Source organism: Aspergillus ibericus, assembly GCF_003184845.1.
Source record: "Aspergillus ibericus CBS 121593 unplaced genomic scaffold BO80scaffold_54, whole genome shotgun sequence".
NCBI lineage: Eukaryota > Fungi > Ascomycota > Eurotiomycetes > Eurotiales > Aspergillaceae > Aspergillus > Aspergillus ibericus.
In genome coordinates, this window is record NW_020292152.1 from 1379 (window position 1) to 21742 (window position 20364).

The 20364-nt window shown below is 54.8% G+C and overlaps 7 protein-coding genes across 7 annotated transcripts; 6 read left to right on the forward strand and 1 right to left on the reverse strand.

Moving 5' to 3' along the window:
* Window positions 1-1152: 1152 nt before the first annotated feature.
* BO80DRAFT_438391 (uncharacterized protein) lies at window positions 1153-2605 on the forward strand (the record flags this gene model as incomplete). Its single annotated transcript, XM_025721036.1, has 3 exons — window positions 1153-1186; window positions 1414-1521; window positions 1584-2605. 3 exons carry the CDS (start codon window positions 1153-1155, stop codon window positions 2603-2605), a joined length of 1164 nt encoding a protein of 387 aa, XP_025570927.1.
* Window positions 2606-3736: 1131 nt separating this feature from the next.
* On the forward strand, window positions 3737-4766 carry BO80DRAFT_483932 (uncharacterized protein; the record flags this gene model as incomplete). The annotated part of the gene is made up of 1 exon (XM_025723450.1): window positions 3737-4766. A coding segment is annotated over exon 1 (657 nt), but the record flags the coding sequence as incomplete, so codon positions are not given.
* A 603-nt stretch (window positions 4767-5369) lies between these two features.
* BO80DRAFT_428890 (PPIL2 family peptidylprolyl isomerase) lies at window positions 5370-7573 on the forward strand. The gene is made up of 4 exons (XM_025720342.1): window positions 5370-5408; window positions 5476-5492; window positions 5585-6798; window positions 6856-7573. Exons 1-4 carry the CDS (start codon window positions 5399-5401, stop codon window positions 7364-7366), a joined length of 1752 nt encoding a protein of 583 aa, XP_025570929.1. The 5' UTR covers window positions 5370-5398; the 3' UTR covers window positions 7367-7573.
* Window positions 7574-8503: 930 nt separating this feature from the next.
* On the forward strand, window positions 8504-10693 carry ptcG (type 2C protein phosphatase PTC1). The gene is made up of 2 exons (XM_025714387.1): window positions 8504-9920; window positions 9980-10693. The coding sequence occupies exons 1-2, from the start codon at window positions 8607-8609 to the stop codon at window positions 10430-10432; spliced, it is 1767 nt and encodes a 588-aa protein (XP_025570930.1). The 5' UTR covers window positions 8504-8606; the 3' UTR covers window positions 10433-10693.
* Window positions 10694-11224: 531 nt separating this feature from the next.
* BO80DRAFT_219657 (mitochondrial 54S ribosomal protein mL67) lies at window positions 11225-12707 on the reverse strand. The gene is made up of 2 exons (XM_025714385.1): window positions 12175-12707; window positions 11225-12081 (listed from the first exon to the last, which is right to left on the reverse strand). The coding sequence occupies exons 1-2, from the start codon at window positions 12451-12453 to the stop codon at window positions 11290-11292; spliced, it is 1071 nt and encodes a 356-aa protein (XP_025570931.1). The 5' UTR covers window positions 12454-12707; the 3' UTR covers window positions 11225-11289.
* Window positions 12708-12942: 235 nt separating this feature from the next.
* Window positions 12943-15346, forward strand: BO80DRAFT_428893 (putative UV radiation resistance protein (UVRAG)). The gene is made up of 2 exons (XM_025720343.1): window positions 12943-13056; window positions 13133-15346. The coding sequence occupies exons 1-2, from the start codon at window positions 12967-12969 to the stop codon at window positions 14897-14899; spliced, it is 1857 nt and encodes a 618-aa protein (XP_025570932.1). The 5' UTR covers window positions 12943-12966; the 3' UTR covers window positions 14900-15346.
* Window positions 15347-15753: 407 nt separating this feature from the next.
* Window positions 15754-19724, forward strand: BO80DRAFT_219668 (uncharacterized protein). Its single transcript, XM_025714386.1, has 6 exons — window positions 15754-16130; window positions 16206-17088; window positions 17138-18138; window positions 18192-18239; window positions 18287-18585; window positions 18635-19724. Exons 1-6 carry the CDS (start codon window positions 15950-15952, stop codon window positions 19400-19402), a joined length of 3180 nt encoding a protein of 1059 aa, XP_025570933.1. The 5' UTR covers window positions 15754-15949; the 3' UTR covers window positions 19403-19724.
* The last annotated feature ends 640 nt before the right edge of the window (window positions 19725-20364 follow it).

The window sequence follows — 20364 nt, forward strand, 5'->3', positions numbered from 1 at the left end:
TGAAGGCCGGGCATTGGAATAAGTGAGAGAAACAGCTGCGGTCAACACGAAGGTCTTCATTGGGAGGAATACAGGACGCACGGGTGAGTACAAGACGACCAGTCGCCCTGTTTACATCCTTGAATGTCATTGGCAGAAGGATGTCACCGCATTTCCCCGAGCCTGTGTGGAACTCTCCATCTGATTTTCAACGCTATGCGGAGGGGATGGGGGCTTGTCACTTCGGCTTGGCTTTGACTCTGGTAGTTCGCTAAACATGACCAAACCTTTCGAAAACATGCGCAATTGGATGATCAGTAACTTCATGCGCTTATTCGCTGATGCTGATCAAGTGTCCATAGATCTCGGCTATTAGATACGTATCCATGCAATCAAGTTGACCGCAAATACAGAGGTTATGCCGTCACGGTTCTGATTATGGGATTTGACGAGCCAGGAATCCCCGGACTGGTCAAGAACGGATCAGTAGGCTAACGATCGGCTACCTAGTAGTCCATGATACACTCCACCCATCGCCGTGACTTTAAGCAATCGTGGGCCACAGAGAGAGAGAAAGGAAGACAATACGAGCTAATGGAACGCATAAACCTCCATCAAGCCACTTCTCATTTCCCCCGCTTCGTTATTCCGTTGACTGCATCTGATTGACCGTACCTTTGTCAAAGCTACTAGTAGGCAAGCGATCCCGGTTATTTTTAATTTCCTGTCCTTTCAACTCGTTGTTGTCGCGGAATCGGTCTTTGACGGGTTATTCTCGACAAAGACCAAAGAATGTTTTATAGCCCCTCGTCCTCTCCCCTTTGACGAACGCATGGCGTATCTCAACTTCGAATTCGAATTCGATTCTCTCACCTCAATTACTCGGAGCTCTGCCCTCCCTGCTCTCTTCCACCTTCCTCCGCTGTTATCTAACTTTCTTTCTTCCTCTCTTTTTCTTTTCCTTCTGTTCTGAACAATTTACTCTAACAAGATGGCAAACCGAACGGATTCATCCATCATCCCATGCGAGCCCCTCGAGGCTGATCAGTCTGATGCCCAGGTTGAGCAACGGAATTCTTCTGTTATTCGGAGCGTATCCGTTGAAAACGAACGTCCCACCATCAACGACAGGGTAAAAGGATTGTCGCGTCGGATAACTCACCTAATTCCCCAATGGCTGATCAGTCTCATGACCTGGCTGAGGATGGTAAGTAATTCGAACCCTTTACCACCTGCGTACCAGTCCGTATGGTGAGACTGATCCTGTAGGTACTCGGTGGTTATCTGCCGACGGTGAGGGTCCCACCGTTCGCGCCATGGCTACGACAGACTGATGCTGCTGATGAGCCGTCTCACGACGAGGCTCAGAATGGTGAGGAGTTCAAAACTTCATACACTTGCATACCAGCTAAACTGATCTGACTGGTTCTGCAGTGATTCAGTCTACGTCTATCGAGGGTGATCATCCGAGCACTGGTGACACTAGCACGGGTCTGTCTGACGGTTCGGAAGACATCTTTCCCAATGAGAATCAGCGATGGGGTACGTGATCCAATACATCGCCAGCCTGCGTCTTAGCCTAGCTGATCAAATATGTACTTTAGAAGATGAGGACGTCCTGCTTTCCTCTGATAATAGTGCATTTCTTGAGCCCGTGCAGGGTGGTCGTGTCAACATGACCCCGAGTCGCATCGGCCACAGGGCAGGTCAAGGCACTCTTGAGACTGTGTACATAGGTATGGCGTCAGGGCCGATGGAATTTGTGATCGTCCTCGCCGTTCCTCCGCCGCCGACACAACCTGGTGAAAATGTAAATCGGACGATCGCACACCAATGCATCGACTTTTACGTCAACAATTCTCCGGAAGATCTCCTTAGACTGCTGGCACCGCACTTTTCATCCTTTGCCAAAGCGGAGATGGCCAACCCTCCCGCCAATCTGCAGGCTTATATGGAGCGCCAATATTGCTTCCGGCTCATTCCCGAGGGCGGAGACACCGTCACATTCGAACCATACCCTGAATTCTGCTTGAACCTAAACGGGGCCCCAGACAGGATTGACTGGGACTCTTTGAAGGATGAACTGGCGAATGTCCCCACATTTGAACTGTCCGAAATCGAAGACTTTCGCGTAGGCTTCAACCGCGGCGTGTATCAGGTCGCCATCAAGGGGAAGAATTTCCTATATAAACCGGCCAGCAACACTCAATGTCTTGCCCGGGAAATCTCGGTCCTGCAGAAGGTAGCCGGGTGTTCCCTCCGCGTTCCCAAGTTGGAAGGCGTTGTTAATGTCAATCAAAAGCATTCCGGGATGCTATTGACATTGATCTCCAATCGCTTTGGTCTTAGCTTTTGGCCGCAAATCCAACCAGAAGTGAGCGTTGCCGAACGTCAGAAGTGGTATGATCAAATATCTGACATCATTCACGCTCTTCATCAGAATGATTGTTGTTGGGGAGATGCCAAGCCTGACAACGTGGTGATCGACGAGAATCTCGATGCCTGGCTCGTTGATTTCGAAGGCGGAACCACAGATGGCTGGGTTGATCCCGAGCTGGCGAATACTGTAGCCGGGGATCTACAGGGACTGGAGCGGATTCGTGAGCATTTAAATCTAGAGGAATGAGCTAGAAAGTTGGTCAATTGGGTAGAATGATTAGTTGATCTGACAATATTGACTTGGACCGCTTGTGATTTACTTTTCTCATATCAGATGTCCCTTTGTGCTATTCGTAAGGAAACCACGCGTACCATATCAACGAAGCCTTCCCTGGCACACAGATTACCACTGAAGTTAACTGTAGCCCCGAAGCCATGACCATTCAAGCTCGACCATTGGTGACAACAACCTTATATCTTGTATTCCCACTCGATCTCGAGCAACTCAATCAACCAATCTTGCTTCCATCACGAAGATCCAAGAAACCTTATGCTCGTGGATGGTTAGGACGAGGACTTCCACTTCATCACTACATAAACTAGAGTCAAGAACATGCAACGAAAGCATTAACTTATCACACATGACCCAACAACTAAACATACTTCCATCAAACGAGACCCCATTTTTACGCCTACCGAGCATACATATGGCCAAGCCGCCCCGTGGTTTCTTTCACTCTTCATTTCACATAGCCGGTATTACCCATGACTCCGCGGTGGCCGTTCTTTCAACGAAGCAGAGTGGGTTGAATACCCCGTTACTGGATGGAATACAATGACTGGGTTGTATACATGATTGAAGGACACTCACTCCCCCAAGACATAGACACGGCTATAATCAGGTTGGCTTGAATGGTCTCTAGTTCTGAGGTAAGTGCGGACCTCGATGCGCTTGTTCTAATGATACGGTGTGTGTCTAGTAGTAGTAGGCACCGACTTCATGATCTGGATACGACTGTTAGGGTAAGTTGGGGTAGTTTAAGTAGCGTAGGGAGGGTAGTGTGTGGGATAGAAGGGAAGGGTATATTATAAGTAAAAAGGATTGCGAGGGGGGTGATAGACATAGCTTACCTGTGGATTTGCGTATTATTCAGTGGACTGTAAGCGTATAGGGTTCTGTCAGTTGTAACCCCGTGGGTGGTATTTCGAATGCACCCCGCTGGAGGTCAAGTGACCCTTCCGTAGAGTTTACCCAAACTCTTGGAAAATTGTTCCTGAACGCTATGCTTAGAGCAGCCAGTAAACCTTAGGAATCTCTTGGCTTAAAGTAAGGTGCTTTGTTAAGTTCATGTACATGTAACATTGTACAAACATGCAACGATAATACACGCCCAAGTCATTTAATCTGCCAATAACATCAACATCATAACAGCCAAGTCATAGTCACCCTTCGAATCTATTGCTCCGGCTTTGATCGCCCAGCCACTAGACATGGAAGAATTACCAGCATACGATATTCTCGAATTCTTCCGCGGCGCAGGTACCGATACCGAGTCGACGATTCTATGTTACGGCCTACGATTTCACTTCACGGTCTCCGCCGAGAATATCCAAACTGACACCCTAACCACTGCACAATACCTGGCTCTTTTACAAAAACCGGACTCTGAGGACTATGTCGGGGAGGAGAGTGATGACGAGAGCGTTGAGGGTGATCCGATGGAAAATATCTGCTTCTGGATCGCATTCAAATGCAACTCTATCATGAAACTCCTATCTCCGGAGGAGCGAAAACCTCGAGTGCGAACTCTTCACGATTGGTTAAACCTACAAACAGTGGACCTTGTTTCGAAAGCTCTGAGTGGGACGTTCTATGTCGAGTCGTCGTTAAATCAGCAACCGATAGGACAATTCGCACCAACGGCTACTTTATCTCCCGCTATTCTCAAGCTCGGGACTCCTTCATTAAAATATTAAGAGTCAGATTATTACAGGATGAGACGGATGGGGATCTTCCTCGCCGGCCCAAGAAAGTGTCGGTCGGATCTGGTGCGATCCGATTCTTCAAACCAACTTACTGCCGTGAGCAAGCCGATCGTGAGATACTTGCATTGATTCATATCAGATCTAGGGGCTTGGCAGATGTGGTCCGCACCCCTGTGTTATATGAATTAGTGAAAGGCCCGGGAGATCATACCGGTACTCACATCTCGGGCATCCTGCTTGAATACATCGAGCATCACAGCACTTTGGCCGATATCGATATGGATGCTACTCCTTGGCATATTCGGAAACAGTGGGCAGATCAGCTCCAAGGTATGATGAGAAGGCTACATGCCGCAGGGATCGTTTGGGGTGATGCAAAGCCGGACAATATATTAGTTGACATGAATAATGATCTTTGTATCAAAACGAATCGACTTGAGTTCGATCTTAGTTCAGATATGATCTGTTACATATGGTGGTCATGGCATGATCTCTAAATCTAGTCAGTAGGTAGAGAGTATCTACTTTATACCGTGCTGTTAAACCTCATTTCGTAATGTCCGCTTCTTCGCTTCTTCACCGAAAGCCTATACTCTTATTCTCCAAGGTAGGCATAAAAGCCTTGATCAGAGCCCTCCGCAGATGCTCACAGGATTCCCTCTACGTGGTACTTTAGCCCAGAAAAGAGCTCATCTTCCTGCAATGTAGCACAACCCACGGTGGTCAGAATCAGATACAGCCTCCGTTTAGCGAGGTAATAAGTATGTTTGCATTCCAAGTTACATGGTTCCTGATCTCATTTTTTCAACGCATTTATAATTCTATATTATATAATTAGAAAAGTATCTACTATGTATTAAGTAGTTTCAAGTTACTACACAGATCTAAAACGAGTCTAGCGGAGCTGTAACCACGTATTCCGATTACCGAGCGGTGCGGGCAGCCTAGCCCAATAGGGCTAGGATATAAAACGGCAATACATCATGCCTTCTGGGCGGCGACAGGATCGCAAAGACAGAAGCCGCCGCAACAGTCCCAAGCTTCTGTCGCAAGGATGGGAAAAGGTCGGTTTCACCAATCTACTCTATCTACTGACCTGCAACGCTAACGGATACTCTTTGATATGATCAGGCACGGACAAGTTATATGTACGAGAGATGCCCGTTCAAGAATCTGCTCTTCGCTCTCCGCGCTCTATCTCTTATCGTATCGCGCTTGACTGACCAGATGACTCGCATAGATCACACATTCGGAGTGGGCATCGGAAGATGCATTCTCCGCCAGCGCTGGAGCTGGCGTGGGTAGAGCGAAAAGAGGAGGGGTGGATACCGCGTTCAAACGCCTTCCATTCAACTTTTGTTCCCTCTCGCTACAACCGTTTTCGCACCCCGTGTGCACCCCGACGGGGGCGATCTTCGACCTTACAAACATTCTCCCGTGGATCAAGAAACACGGGACAAATCCGGTGAATGGCACGCCCCTCAAAACCTCCGATCTCATCAAGCTACATCTCGCAAAGAACGAGTCCGGGGAGTATGTCGACCCCGTCACGTATAAGGTTTTCACGGATAATACGCACATTGTCGCGCTGCGGAATACGGGGAATGTCTTTGCCTGGGATACAGTCGAGCGGTTGAATATTAAGGGGAAGCTGTGGCGGGATCTGGTGACGGATGAGGAGTTCACTCGGAAAGATATCATTACCTTGCAGGACCCGCAGAACATCGAGTCGCGGAACTTGAGCTCATTCAACTATCTGAAAGAGGGAGAGAGTGGATTGACCGACGAACAGATCCGGGAGAGAGAGGACCCTTCGAATAACGTCAACGTCAATGCGCTGGGAAGCTCGGCGAAGATTCTGAAGGCAAAGGAGGCTGTGGCCAAAGCTCGTGCAGAGAGAGCCCAACGTGTTGGAACCGCAGCCACATCAAAGGAATTATCCAAGACTGGAATCGCTGGAAGTGCGGCACAGGCTCAGAAGAAGGTGTCGCTCCAATCTGGCAAGGCTATTCCATACAATGCGGCCAGACACACTACTGGTTTGGCGGCCGCCTCATTCACCAGCACCGGGATGACGCCCCACACCTCTGCCGAGCTCGCGCTTTTGTCCGACGAAGAGTACATGCTGAAGAGAGGACGAGTGAAGCAAAAGGGCTATGCGCGCATTTCGACTACCGCCGGGGATGTCAACCTGGAATTGCACACTGAATACGCGCCCAAGGCCGTGTGGAACTTTATAAAACTTGCCAAGAAAGGCTACTACAAAGATGTCACTTTCCATCGCAACATCCGGGGATTCATGATCCAGGGTGGTGACCCCTCTGGCACCGGGAGGGGCGGCGAAAGTATCTGGGGAAAGTACTTTAACGATGAGTTCGAAGGACCACTGAAACACGACTCGCGGGGGACCCTCAGCATGGCCAACAAAGGCAAGAATACGAATAGCAGTCAATTGTAAGTTTCTATGGTCGAGTCGAGGCGACGCCCGCGCTAACCACGCCCCCTGACTAGCTTTATCGCTTATCGTGCCCTGCCCCATTTGAACAACAAGCACACCATTTTCGGTCATGTCATTGATGATCCCACTCCCTCCTCCCCGACCTTGAACAACCTTGAAATGCACCCGACTAACCCGACTACTAATCGACCTACCCCCGATGTTCGCATCATCGATGTTACGGTGTTTGTGGACCCATTTGAGGAATTTCTGAAGCAAAAACAGACAGAGGAGGCGAAGGCGAAGGGCCAGCTTGTCAACCCCGAGGAAGAAGAGCAGAATGCGCGTCGCGCCGAGGACGACCGGATCACCTGGACTGGCAAGAGGGTTCGTGGCTCGGGGCAGGGAACGACGGAAGAAGGATCCAGCGGGGTAGGAAAATACCTGAAAGCAGCACTGGCTGAGAGGGCCGGCCAAGAGGAAGACGAGATAGTCGAGTTCGTGGATGAGGAGCCCGAACCTGAGCCCATGAGGAAAAAATTCAAGGGTGGCGGTGGGTTTGGTGATTTCAGCTCCTGGGACTAGCCCGGGGGCACTTTTCTCTTTGCCCCTGCATTCTGTGTATCAATTGGGGGGTTAGATCAAGGGTCATACATACAATCAGGCGTTGACTGCCAAATCATTGGGGGCGGGTCCATGCTGTTGGGATAATGTACTACTATAGTATGTAATTGGAGACTAGGATTCTGCTGTCGAGTAGGACGGACAATGGATTTGGATCAACAAGAATCAAATCAATGAGGAGATCTGAGGCTGTGGTGATGCCGAGGATGATGATTATGAATCTGAAGGTGCATCGTCATTGACTGGGGCAGCGACTCCACCGGATTCCAGGGTCACGTTGCGAGGCGATTGACCGCCTCCGAAAATAGCCCGGGCAGCTTCAGTTGGAACTTGGTAGCGGCGGATGGTTCGCTCTGAGTCTGCCGGGCTAATTAATACGAGCGGGAGTCCGACTCCGTAGTAATAATAAAGGCCCATCCGAGCCCGCCTCACTGACCACCACGGACCACCGCCAACCACTGCTCCCTCCACTCCATACCACCTTCCATCCACACCCCCATCCCCCTCCCCTTCATCGCCATACCGTTGCGCCCCTATTTCAACCACCCTATCCTCTTCGCCGTACGAGCTTCCTGTCCCCAACCTTCTATCCCCGTGAGTGTCTTTGGTTCCTTCTGCACCCGCGCCCCCCGTGGTCGCTTTGTAACCATGTTCCTTTGCCCCCCGCCCGTCCGGCGCGCAGTGGGGTGGACTTGCATGAGAGCTCAGGACGCTTGCTATAACGTGCCGTTTTAGCTCCTCTTTACCTCCCCGTCATGAGTGATATCTACTTTGGAATAATCCTGGTGCCCAAATACAATAAACCCCTGTCCGCGTTTTGCCGGCAGAAGTTGTATATAGTCCGTGGCATGCATCCGGCGCTGGCGGACCACCAATGTCACTGGCCGTCGGCATTGCTGGCTGGATGTCATCGGGATCATCCATCATCGTGTGCAGCTGGAAACCTGGTCTTGAGTGGATCGAGTCGCTGACCTCGCCCCGTCTTTCCAGCTAGATCTCCTTGCCTCCGCCGCAATTCGCATCCTACGTCAGTCCCCCCGGCGGCACTCGTTCTTTGCCCCCCACGCGCCGCCGCCCGCCGCCCCCTCCGCACTCGCTCGGACTCCGGACCTGGTTTCATACCACAGACCCATAAACCACAATCAAGCTGGCAGGGAATAAGCGGAGAAGTTTTTCTAGCCAGGGTGGGTTGCTGAACAGAATGTTCAGTGGCTCCTCGAGCCCACCCAAAGATAGAAACGATTCCATCCCCCGTTCCGGCGCCATTGACACGCCTCCCCTCAGCATCCCCACCGAGGAACCCGGCGTCAACCAAAAGAAATTCTCGCCCCCGGGCGGTTTTTTCACACGGAGGACCAGTGAAGATCAGAGCTCAGGCGGCGAGAAGAAGCGCCGGAGTAGCACCGTCACCAAAGCGGCGTCCTTCTTCACCAGCGCTAAGAACTCCTTGAGCCTCTCGAGTAGTCCGCGCGAGCACTCCTTCAACAACTACACCATCCAGGAACAGCCTGCCGTGCACAAATTTGGGAGCATGGACCCGGCTTTGACTGTTCCCCAAGGGTCGTTGAACAACTCGGCTGGTGAATCCTTCCCCACCCCTCTTTCCTCGTTCAAAGTTGGCGTGACCGAGGACCGGAATCGAAAATGTCGCCGGACAATGGAAGACACTCATGCCTATCTGTACAATTTCTTGGGGGATCCCGCACCGGTACCCCCTGTTGAGAAGAAGAACGGCAAGTCCCTATCCTCGGATGAGAACAGCAGCAAGTCCCTACCGAGCCCGGCTGCTCCCTCGCCCACCTCGCAAGGACCAGGTGGCGTTGTGGAAACGGACAACGGCTATTTTGCCATCTTCGATGGACATGCAGGGACCTTTGCGGCGGAATGGTGTGGGAAAAAGCTGCATCTGATCCTGGAAGATGTCATGCGCAAGCATCCCAACAAACCTGTTCCGGAACTCCTGGATGAAACATTTACTACCGTGGATCAGCAGCTGGAGAGACTGCCTCTGAAGAATAGCGGTTGCACCGCAGTCATTGCCCTCCTAAGATGGGAAGACCGTATACCCAGCGTCCAAGCCACGTTGCTGTCGCCTCCCCACGCCCCCGCTGCCACTGCTCCCTCGAAGGATGAAGCCGATTCGGATTCTGGCGACACACCTACCCAGGCCGCCATGTCTAGTGAGTCATCATCTAGCCTTCTCAAATTGCAGGACAAACCCATCCGTCAGCGTGTCCTCTACACTGCCAATGTTGGAGATGCCCGTATTATCCTGTGCCGCGGCGGCAAAGCACTCCGCCTGTCTTACGATCACAAGGGTAGCGATGAAAATGAGGGGAAACGGATAGCCAATGCGGGAGGACTAATACTGAACAATCGAGTTAATGGGGTCCTCGCGGTAACGAGAGCCCTGGGTGATGCCTATCTCAAGGATCTTGTGACCGGACATCCGTACACCACCGAAACGCTGATTCAGCCCGACTCGGACGAGTTTATCATCCTTGCCTGTGATGGTGTAAGTTGAGGTGTCATCACTGTTATGCCTATGACCATTCATGCTAACGAGACCACTAGCTCTGGGATGTGTGCAGCGACCAGGAAGCGGTAGATCTTGTCCGTAACGTGCATGATGCTCAGGATGCCTCCAAGATTCTGGTCGATCATGCTCTTGCACGGTTTAGCACCGACAACCTGTCCTGCATGGTGATCCGCTTCGATCTCGACCGGGTCAGGAAGGTCGTCAACCGGACGGTGGAGTCCACCAAACCCCGCGGCGTTGATGGAGATCCCGCCAAGAATGGGGACCGCGGTATGAGCGAGGCCGACCAGATCATTGAAGGAGCCCGGAAGAGCATGGCCAGTGCTGGAATTGCCGATGATCCGGTGACGGCCGAAAAGGTTCAGGGTGAGATGCTACAGAAGATGTCCAATGATGAGGCTGGGCCGGAGCTGTCCGTCAACGAACACAGCCATGAGCAGGTTGTGAACAATTTGAAGACGCCAGAACCAAAGAACCCGAGTTCTTGAGCATTAGAATAGGGACTTAAAGGAACCTTAGTGTGTTATTCTGCCACGGGAGATAGAAAGACCGAGGCTACAATCCTGGCCTAGGTCCAGACCAATGGAGTTTCGCTGCCTTTTCTTGTCCTCTTCCTTCTCCCCGTTTCCATACACCAGTTACTCTTCCAGATCTTGTCGCTGGCGTTGATCGCGGACTGCACATCACGTCCTTTCGCGGGACTTTTGTCTCAATCTCATCATGTCTTTACTTTTTCTTCTGAACTAGGAACCGGGTCTTTCATCCCGCACTCGGCCCTCTTTTCTTTTTGTTTCTATCTTTCTTCCCCCCGGACATTGATTTTTCTTTTATCACTTTCGCCGTCGTCTACATGCACCATCCGCCCTCGTTCGGGGATTTCTTCGATTCACCTCGGCTGGTGGGAACTCTTGTATCCTACATGGTGATGTAACTTTGATCTGCAGGTCTGAAATTCAGCAGCATCCATACCATACGCTACTACTACATCGCCGCAGACATTTACCAATCAATGGATCAATCGATCGATCAATCAATCAATGAATACTTCGTGGTGCGCAACTCACAAGCGAGAAAGAAATCCAAGTCAATAAGGTTTAAATTGGGTGTGGTCTGCTCAAACGCCATTGCATCAATTCCACAAAAAGGACGATGGATGATGAATCGTAGTAAACGTAAAAATACAATGTATATCAAATCACGGAAGGGAAACAGGTAGGCAAGGCAAGGCAAGGCAATCTTGGCGAGAATATGTATAAGATGTGGTAGTTACACCGGGGGGGAAACCCGACGTACAGTACAATACACGGCACGACATGGGCACGAGACGACACCTCGCTGCCCTTTTTTAGTTCTCGGCGGGCTTCTCCTCGGTAGGCTTGGCCTCGGTCGAGTTCTTCTCCTTGAACTCATCGGACACGATGATGTTGGCGTCGTACTTCTTGGACGGACCGGGCATGACGTGGTCGCGGCTCAGATCCAACTCGCCGTGACGGACGCGGTCCGTCCATTTCTCGGCCAGCCGGGCATCGTGGATATCCCGCCAGAGAATCTTCACCTGGTCGTCGGCCAGCGTGGCGGTGTTCTCGGTCGATTCCTGGATCTTGTACTCAACCTGGGAGTTGCTCATGAGGCGTTCGAGATCGGCCACCCGTGCAGCCTGCGCCACGGCAACCTCCTGCTCGTGGATGCGAGCCGCCCTGCGGCGCTTTCTCGCCGTGGGGGTCAAGTAACCTCTCTTTCCGTCGGCAAAGCCGTTCTTGATCTCCTCCTCCTGGATCTCCAGGACGGCTGCGATATCGGCCACACTGGTGGCCTTCTGATCCATCACGGCCCGAGCGCGGTGTTTCTTCGGCATCTTGTTCCCGATCTGCTTCTCGTACTTTTCAAGGAACTTCTTGGCGCCTTCGGGATCGCGGGGACAACTCCGATCGATCCATTCTTGCGTGATCGTGATCATCTCCCGGGGCGGGGATAGTTGACGCTGCGCCGAGAATTCGCGGAGCAAGTGGTACGCCCGCAGTCCGATCTTGCTATCGTTGAAGTGCACCGAGTAAAAGGGAACCCACATGTCCTTGCGGAGACGTGCGGGGACGGTCTTCTTGCCATGGTATATCATTTGCTTTAAGGTGTTCATCATCTACAGACCGACAGTCCGTATTAGCCGGGGGTACATGAACCCAATTGGACGAGTTGAGCGTAGCGACGGGGCAGGGGGGTGGAAGACACTCACTTCCAGATACCGTGTCAGTGAATAGACGACTTGGTTTGTGCGAAGGTTGTGGTAGGCGAAGATGTTCTTGCCATGGGTCATGGCCTTCAAGGCCTTCCGTAACCGGGTGCCCTCCTTGGCCTGGTGTTCCTTGAAGGCATTGGAGTTCTGCTCCCGCGGCTTGCCCTGGATGATGCTGTGGTTCTCAATTGGTGGGCGACGGACGATGTTCCAGGTCCCGATCTTGGTCGGGTCCAGGATCTTCTGGAAGGGTTTCCTCGACACCGATTGCGAGGCCATTGCGGCCGGGTGTGTGCTGGTCGGGCTGCGCGAGACCGACGCTGCAGACGGGCTGGAACTGGCGAGGGCAATAGAGCGAGCGTCACTCTATTTACCGAAGGGCCCAGATCCGAAGAAAAGGGAGAGGAGGAATGGTTTGGGGGGAGGGAGAAAGGGTGGTGGTGGGTGGTGGCCGGGGAAATAACGGGTGGGAAGCTACGAAAGCCTGAGCGAGAGGAAGAACAAGAAAGCGGCGGATCAATTTTTCGACGGGGATCCCGAACGAACGAACGATCGGGTTGAGGAAACACATTCCGCCTGCTCCTCCGCAATTCCACCACTTCACTTCACGCTTCACCCACCACCACTCACCACCACCAACCTTCGCGACTGATCGATCGATTCCCAACAATTTGTTTCCAGACCGATCGGACATTGCAACCCCCCCCCCATTGATCCCACTCCCTAGGATGACCCGACCACTCCGGCGGGCGCAGTGCGACAGCTAAGCTTCCCCCTCGACTGCCCGCCGTCATGACGCTGTCGGCGACCGCCTGGAGGGTTTGGAATAACGACGACGACGCTACCGCCAGTCGTCGTGAGAGACCTGGCTTGTTTCTTCCAGTACCGCTTCCTCCTCTCCCCGTCGCTCGCGGAAATGTCCCATTGAAGCTACCGGGCAGCTGACGAGTTCGCGCAGAATCGCAAGCTTCGACATCTGCAGGGCATCTCTGTCCGGAATCTCGTCGTCAGCCCCCCGACCCGACCTCGCGGGAAAACCATCGACGACGAAGATGTGCCCAACTCGCTACATACGCCGTTGAAGTCGCTCGCTGAGGAGACGGACAAACCCTTACACCAATCGCGCTCCTTCACCGATCTCAAGTCCTCCGCAGCCGGCGAGGGCCGTCCCGGGAGAGAGCAGCCACCCCCGTTGCGACAATGGCACAGAAGGAACACGTTACCTTGGAATGCCCCTGATCCGCGCACGCGGCAAGTGAAGCTGGAGGAGATTACAAGCAGCCGCATGGCCGATACCTGGTTTTCGATCCATTGCGACGGGGTTGATGAGCCGGTCTACGTGAGTGAGGTGGTCGATCATGCCACCAATCCTAGCTTTCGAAATTTCGATCTGAACATGTGCGGCCCGTTGGTCTCTCGCATGGATCAGGTCACTGTGAGGGTCTGGGCTCGGACCGCCGCCATGGAGGAGTACCTATTACTGGTCGAGTTGCAATTGTGTCTGCAGTCATTACAGTTTCTGGGCAAGTCGCTCGATAGCTTCCACCAACCTCTTCCGTCCAACTCTATTCTGTTCCACTTCGCAGATGGCGTTTATACGAATTTGACCGATATCCCCCCGGTTGTGACTCCTTTGCCCGCTCGACACCCCCGATCGGCCGATGGGGCTACGGTCCCGACCTCGTCATACGATGCGCTGATGCGATTGGCCAACTTGGATGAGTGCATTCAGGATGCGCTCACGACCCGAGACAAGCTGGAGTCGCAGATTAGCTCGATATTGGAACAGAACCAGCATGCTCTGGCCACGACCAGTGATGCTTCCCGGGCCCGCGATAAGCTTGCGCTCACCAAGCATGCGGTTACGACGGAGCGGAAGCAGCTTCGCGCTGCAGCCAAGCGGAAAGAAGAAATGATCGTTAGTATCCGAGCGAGACGAGAAGCCATGGAGCGTGGGCGCCAGACGCAAGCCAAGGCGCGCAGTCACCTACCCGATGCGCAGGTAAAATTGGGCTCGAGTGTGAAGTTGCTGGAGCAGAACACGGACGAAGGCAAGGGTCAGATCCGACGGATTGCGGAGGACCTCCTTGCGATCTACCCCATTGAGCCGATTCCTGACAAGCCACTGGCTTTCACCATCGCCGGACTGGCCTTGCCCAACTCGAACTTTACCGATGTCGACCGCGAAGCCGTTGCAGCAGCGCTGGGATTTACCGCGCATCTGGTGTACCTGCTGTCCTTCTACCTTTCCATCCCCCTGCCGTATCCCATCAATCCTTATCTATCGAACACGCTGATCCAGGACCCGGTGTCTGCCTCGCTGCCGCAGCGGACGTACCCGCTCTACCCGGTGAATGTGCAGTACCGGTTCGAGTACGGAGTATTTCTGCTGAACAAGAACATTGAGTTCCTGCTGAACAAACAAGGCCTGCGGGTGCTCGACATCCGGCATACGTTGCCTAACCTGAAGTACCTGCTGTATGTGCTCACGGCCGGGACGTCGGAAATCCCTTCGCGCAAAGCTGGGGGCATCCGGGGTCTCCTCCCCGGACGGTTGACTCCGAGCCTGTCACGGCGGGGAAGCGAGGCTAGCAGCATGAATGGCGAGGTGGTGTTGGCTCGCAAGGTGCTGGGACCGGCATCGAAAGCGAACGGGGAGATGGCGCCCGATAAAGGCAAGCGAGCCATGTCTAGCTTTGCCGACGCGGCGTCGTCGGTGGCCTGAACGCCAGTTTCCCCGGATATGATTGAGCTATGATTGAGCGTTGTGATTTGCTGACGCATGACAGGATCATGTTGTGAATCTGCGTTTGTGTGATTTGGTTTCCCCCCCGTGTAAAGCATTGTAGGCCATGTTTGGAGTAGAGCGTGTGTTGGTGTTCTATTTCTCCCATTCTCTTTTTCTCTTGCCTGTGTGTGTCTGGCCGCACCGTCGAGTGGAGTCCTAGGCCTACTAGCTTCTATCTCCTTCTTCCTCCTCTCGCCCGCTTATCGGGCTAATTTCCTGGTACTCCGACGGAGGCTCGGGTTGTCCGTGTACATGGCTTTCTCGAACCCACCGCGAATCGAGTTCTGCTTGGCTGTAGGCAGACACCGCGCGTGTTAGCGGAACGAGCAGAACCCACTGACCGCGGGAAACATGCTTCAATTTGAATGCTAGGCGAGTAGATGGGGAGGGAAGTGGATGGGGGGGGGTGGGATGGTCGGACGGAGGTACAACCGGGGCAGCGGTGGAGGAATCCGCAGGCGCGTTGATAACCAAACCCAGTCTTGGACCAGCGGATGCAAGGGAAGGGCATCATCCATCCATCGTCCGTCCGCTGGGAATGAGCGATCGGAATGATCACAGTTCCAAGGCGTGAATGCGAAAGGCTACCCCGCATTTAGCACCTGACGAGAAACTGGAGTGAACGCGGTCAGTTCTTCTCTGGTTTGATTTGATTTGATTTGATTTGAATTTTTATTATTATTTTGTTTTGGGTCTGGTTTGGCGGGATGAGAGGGCTGTGATCCTTTCCTTCGTCTTCGTCCCTCTCCCCATCCTCCTCCTCCACCACCACTCCTCTCCAGTCCACCTCCAGACGACCGACTGTCTAGTCGGTTTTTCCTCCCCGATAGTTGCTGCCTAGGCACCCGCGGAGAAGAAGAAAAGCCGGAAGACGCCCGAACCCGCGACGAGCCGGTGCCTGGCTTCTGGTTCTTTCCCGCCCAAAAAATCCCCCCCACCGCTTTCTCTCGCTTTGCATCGGCAAGTCTGAATCCACTCAACGAGATCATGATGGCTGCGCCTGCGAACAACGGCCAGCAGGAGGGTCCCCCCGTCTATGGCCCCCCGTCCCGGGCGCCGAAGTCGCCGTCACCGTCGCCGTCGCACCAGGCCCAGCAGCCCCAGCATCGTCGCGGCTACCAGGCCTGCGACCCATGCCGCAAGCGCAAGGTCAAGTGCGACCTTGGCAGTATGAAACCCTCCTCCCTACTGGATTCCTGGGCTCCTCCCCGGCGCTCCCCTGAATGCTAATTCGTCCCCACAGGTGTCGATAATCCCCGTCCGCCCCCCTGCGTGCGATGTCGCCGCGAGAGCAAGCGCTGCGAGTTCTCCGCCACCAGGCGGAAGCGCAAGCCCTCGGAGGTTGAGGAACCCGCCGAGGGTACCCTGCGCCGCGATAAGCGGATGATGGTCGGGGAGGTCATCTCCAATAACGGGTCCGTTAGCGATGGAGGCTCCTCCTATGCGCCGCCAGAGCGCACTTCCTCCTTCGATAACAGCTCCAGTCTGCCGCGCCCCAAATGGGCCGACGAGTCGCCGGCGGCCACCACCCAGCTCCCCTCGTCGTCAACCACCAGCCAACGCTTCACTTCCACCCAGGCGTCGTCGACCACGGCTCAGTTCTCTGAACCCCGGAGCACGCGACTGCCCCTGTACACGGCCGCGGAGCGGAGCCATGGCCCCAGCTTTAGTCTCGAGGGCGGCCAGCCAATGATGAACCGCACCGCCGTCGAGCTGCTGTCACCGGCGATCAGTAACAGTCATGATGCCCTGCATCTTTTGTCCGAGGCGGCGGGTCGGACCGAGGACCTGAACCGCCAGAGCCTCGAGAACCGGTATGCCGCTCGCCAGTCGGTGTCCTCGTTCAATTCGCCCATGTCTCCCCTCACCCAGGCAGGCACCCCCCGAAGCGGAGGCGGGTCGTTCTCCAGACCTCCCCGCCCCGGCACTGGGCCCGGGGGAAATTACTATCAAGCCGGTGGATCGGGATCGGCTGACTCGCAGCTTCCGGATGGTCGGGGGCAGGCAGACTCGGGCGAGACTGCGCAAGACCCGGGATATGTGGATGCGGTCAAGGCATGGTCGCGACTACGGTTTGTTCGCGCGGGGTGGTTGTCGGTCGAAGAAGCCATGGCTTATGTGGCATAGTAGGTATCTTCCCTGCTCTCGAGGTGCGTCTTGCTGACTGTGGTCCAGTTACTACGAGCATCTCGCTCCGCTCAGTCCTATAGTCATTCCGGACTTTTCTAACCCGTCAACCCATCGGACTTTGCTGACGGATGAGCCGGTGCTCGCCGTGACAATACTCACGACTGCATCCCGGCATAGGAAGCCCAAGGGCGACGGAGCGTACACGCGGGCCTTCTACATCCATGATCGGCTCTGGTCATACCTCCGCGGTATGATCGAGCGTCTCTTCTGGGGCCAAGAGAAGTTCGGTGGAACCGGTATGGGAATCAGCAAGCCTCGGTCGTTTGATCTCGCGCCCACCTCGTCGAAAGTGAGCCACAAGGGCAATTTGCGATCGCTGGGAACCATCGAGGCACTGCTTATCCTGACTGACTGGCATCCTCGGAACCTACACTTCCCCCCGGGCGATGACGAGAACGCTTTGCTAGATTTGGACGCCCAAGCGCAGAGTCGGTACGAGAGAGAGCTGGAAACGGACGCGGAGAGCGCTGCCAGCCGCGTCCCGAACAGTGCAGCCGAAGGGAGACTGGCCTTCCAGAAGTGGCTTGAGCCAGCCTGGCGATCGGACCGGATGTCGTGGATGCTGCTGAGTACCGCCCAGGCGTTGGCATTCGAGCTGGGCGTGTTCGACCAGAAGAACGATGCCAAGGCTGCCAGCGAACCCCCGTCCGAGCAGACGCGGAAACGTCGTCTCCGGCGTCTGATTTTGGTGTACATCACGCAGAGCAGTGGTCGACTGGGGATCCCGTCGATGCTGCCGCTGCCCCAGTGGACCAATGACATTCAGCCGACCTCGGTGACGGGCGCCAAGGGAAGCGATACGATCGTCGACCGGATGCACGATTGCTGGATCGGGATTTCCAAGATCATGTACCAAAGCAACCAGCTCTTGTTTGCGTCGAGCGAACAGACCTCGGAGCTCATCCGGAGTGGCCGCTACCGCGACCAGATCGACCGGTTCCAGCCATTTTTACGAGAGTGGCGGCATAACATCGACACCATTGATTGTAAGCATTTTTCTATTCGATACGGTTCTGGCTAGCTGCTGATTGATTCCCAGTGGCTCCCTCGATGAGGTGTCTCTTACTGATTGAGTATGAGTATACGCGTACGTGGCTGACGCCCACTACTAGATGCTGAAACTGACATTACCAGGACTCTACGTCAACTCGTTGGCCTTACAGGCGGTGGTGGATCGCTGGACGACGATGTCGAACGAGGCGGCCCAGGCTCAGAGCGCACGGCCAAGCTCGGGTCCGTCCTCGGGTACCGGGTGGTTCCATGTGCTCATGGAGTTGTATCGTGTCAATGAGCAGTACATCCAGGAGGTAGTGGATGCATCCCGCAAGATCCTGCAGACCGTGCTCGAGATCCTTGTCCCACGCGATCACCTCAAGCATGCCCCCGTCAGGACGTGCTTTCGCATTCTGTCGGGAATGATCTTCATTCTCAAGGTATGAGCAGCCTGTGTCCCAATGGTGGTGGCTCTGCTAACGGTGTCAGACCTTTACACTCGGCGCGAAAGAAGACGATGTGCGGGTATCGCTGGATCTCCAGGACCGCACGATCGAAGCCCTGAAGACGTGTGTGGTCGACGATGTGCACCTGAACCATGCGATCGCGCGGCTGCTGGAGTTGCTGACGACGAGCATCCGCACGCGATTTCTGCGATTTGCCCCGTTGGACCGTAGTGGTGATGGCGAACAGGACCGCCCCTCTGCGCCGGTCTCCCGGCATCCGTCTCCGCGTCCGCGCGAAGGGCCACAAACCCGCCGAGAAGGGTCAAGCCATGCTTGGACCCCGACGCAGAGTGCCACGCAGAACCTGGGATATGTAGACAGCAACGGGCCGGCCGGGGCCAGCCTGGCTTCCTCCGTTCACGACCCGCTGGCGGGCATCCCGGCGCAGCCGATCAACTCGTCCAACATCAACGTGTCCTTCATGCCTCCGCCGCCGTCCGTCTACTACAACTACTACGACCCCAGCGCGACGCCGCCGGCAGGGGAGCTGGATGGGACGAGCGTGCCGTCGCAGTCGATGCACGACAACCCGGGGGCGTCTGGCGGGCTTCCGGACTGGTTTGCGCTGCCGCTGGACCAGTTCTTCAATAGCTCTACCGCGGTGGTGGATCAGGGACTCGGGGGTACGGGGCCCATGGTGGGCGAGTTCGACATGCTGGAGGTGCTTCTGAACGAGCAGTATGACGGTCATGGCGAGGGTGGCGAGGCGGCAGGCGGCGGACCCCTTCCGACGCAATTCCTGCCGTCGTGATGGAACGGCCGGATGATGAATGTACGAATTGATGCGTAGTGTGTTTCTTCTGGTTTCTTCGCTGTTCGATTTCTCTTTTCCTCCGCTGGGCTCCCGGGTGGCTGTTAGACGTGTATTGGCTCGCGGGCGCCGGGCACCGCCGGAGTGCGCCATTTCTGGTCCCTTCTCTGTATCGCGAGCCCCGGTGTTGGTGGAGAGGCAGTTGTCTTGGCCATCCAACAGCAGCGACGGTCGGTCATTTGCTCCTACAACCTGCAGAATCCTTTGAGGGGGGATTCGGTCAAGCCCGACCGGTCAGGGACCGGACCACGACCGGGGCTCCTTTAGGGTCACGATAAGCCAAAGTCTCATGGTGACATCGGGGGAAATTTAGTCGGCCTGACAATCTGCAGCTGGTGATAACACCTTCGTGCGCTCGTGTGACTGGCGGCTGACAGCTCCACCACGACAGGAACCCCGACGGACCCTGCGCGATCGGCGGTGGAGCGCAATCAATCGATCCGCGCCTAAGATATCTACCCTTCGGTCTTCACCACCTCGCCGAATGGCGATCGGCCCCTTCCCCCCCCCACGGTCGAATGAGGACGCCGGTGGCCCTGGACCGTTAGCCTCTTGTCCCAACCAAGCAATCTGCTCTCCCCGCTTAGGCAGGGTCCGACGCCTTGTGTCTTACTCGTCGGCTGGCTTGGCAATGGCGAATATCCTCACGGCCAGCGGCGGGCACGGAATTGCACGGACGAGGAGGGGGATCTTCGTGGACTAGGCCTGGAAGAGGCATACATCCTTTCGCCAGGACGGCCACGATGAGGAGACACTGAGACATTTCGCCGGGAAGAGCATAGTCGACTTGGGGATGGATGAGTCTATATCGAAGACTGTCGACCGGAGTCAAAGGTATAAGAAGCCAGTTGCGCGACTCCCCTCCCCATTCCCCCTTCTCGCTCATCAACCAAGAGTCTGAG

Bases quoted from the DNA above. Each gene is read 5' to 3' on its own strand.
- BO80DRAFT_428893 (XM_025720343.1), top strand. From the start codon at position 12,967: ATGACGCTGTCGGCGACCGCCTGGAGGGTTTGGAATAACGACGACGAC. The intron at 13,057-13,132 runs GTACCGCTTCCT...GAGTTCGCGCAG, and splicing joins GACCTGGCTTGTTTCTTCCA to AATCGCAAGCTTCGACATCT.
- BO80DRAFT_428890 (XM_025720342.1), top strand. The intron at 6,799-6,855 runs GTAAGTTTCTAT...CCCCCTGACTAG, and splicing joins AATACGAATAGCAGTCAATT to CTTTATCGCTTATCGTGCCC.
- BO80DRAFT_219668 (XM_025714386.1), top strand. From the start codon at position 15,950: ATGATGGCTGCGCCTGCGAACAACGGCCAGCAGGAGGGTCCCCCCGTC. The intron at 16,131-16,205 runs GTATGAAACCCT...TCGTCCCCACAG, and splicing joins GGTCAAGTGCGACCTTGGCA to GTGTCGATAATCCCCGTCCG. The intron at 18,139-18,191 runs GTAAGCATTTTT...ATTGATTCCCAG, and splicing joins TAACATCGACACCATTGATT to TGGCTCCCTCGATGAGGTGT.
- BO80DRAFT_219657 (XM_025714385.1), bottom strand. From the start codon at position 12,453: ATGGCCTCGCAATCGGTGTCGAGGAAACCCTTCCAGAAGATCCTGGAC. The intron at 12,082-12,174 runs GTGAGTGTCTTC...GTCGGTCTGTAG, and splicing joins CACTGACACGGTATCTGGAA to ATGATGAACACCTTAAAGCA.
- ptcG (XM_025714387.1), top strand. From the start codon at position 8,607: ATGTTCAGTGGCTCCTCGAGCCCACCCAAAGATAGAAACGATTCCATC. The intron at 9,921-9,979 runs GTAAGTTGAGGT...CGAGACCACTAG, and splicing joins TCATCCTTGCCTGTGATGGT to CTCTGGGATGTGTGCAGCGA.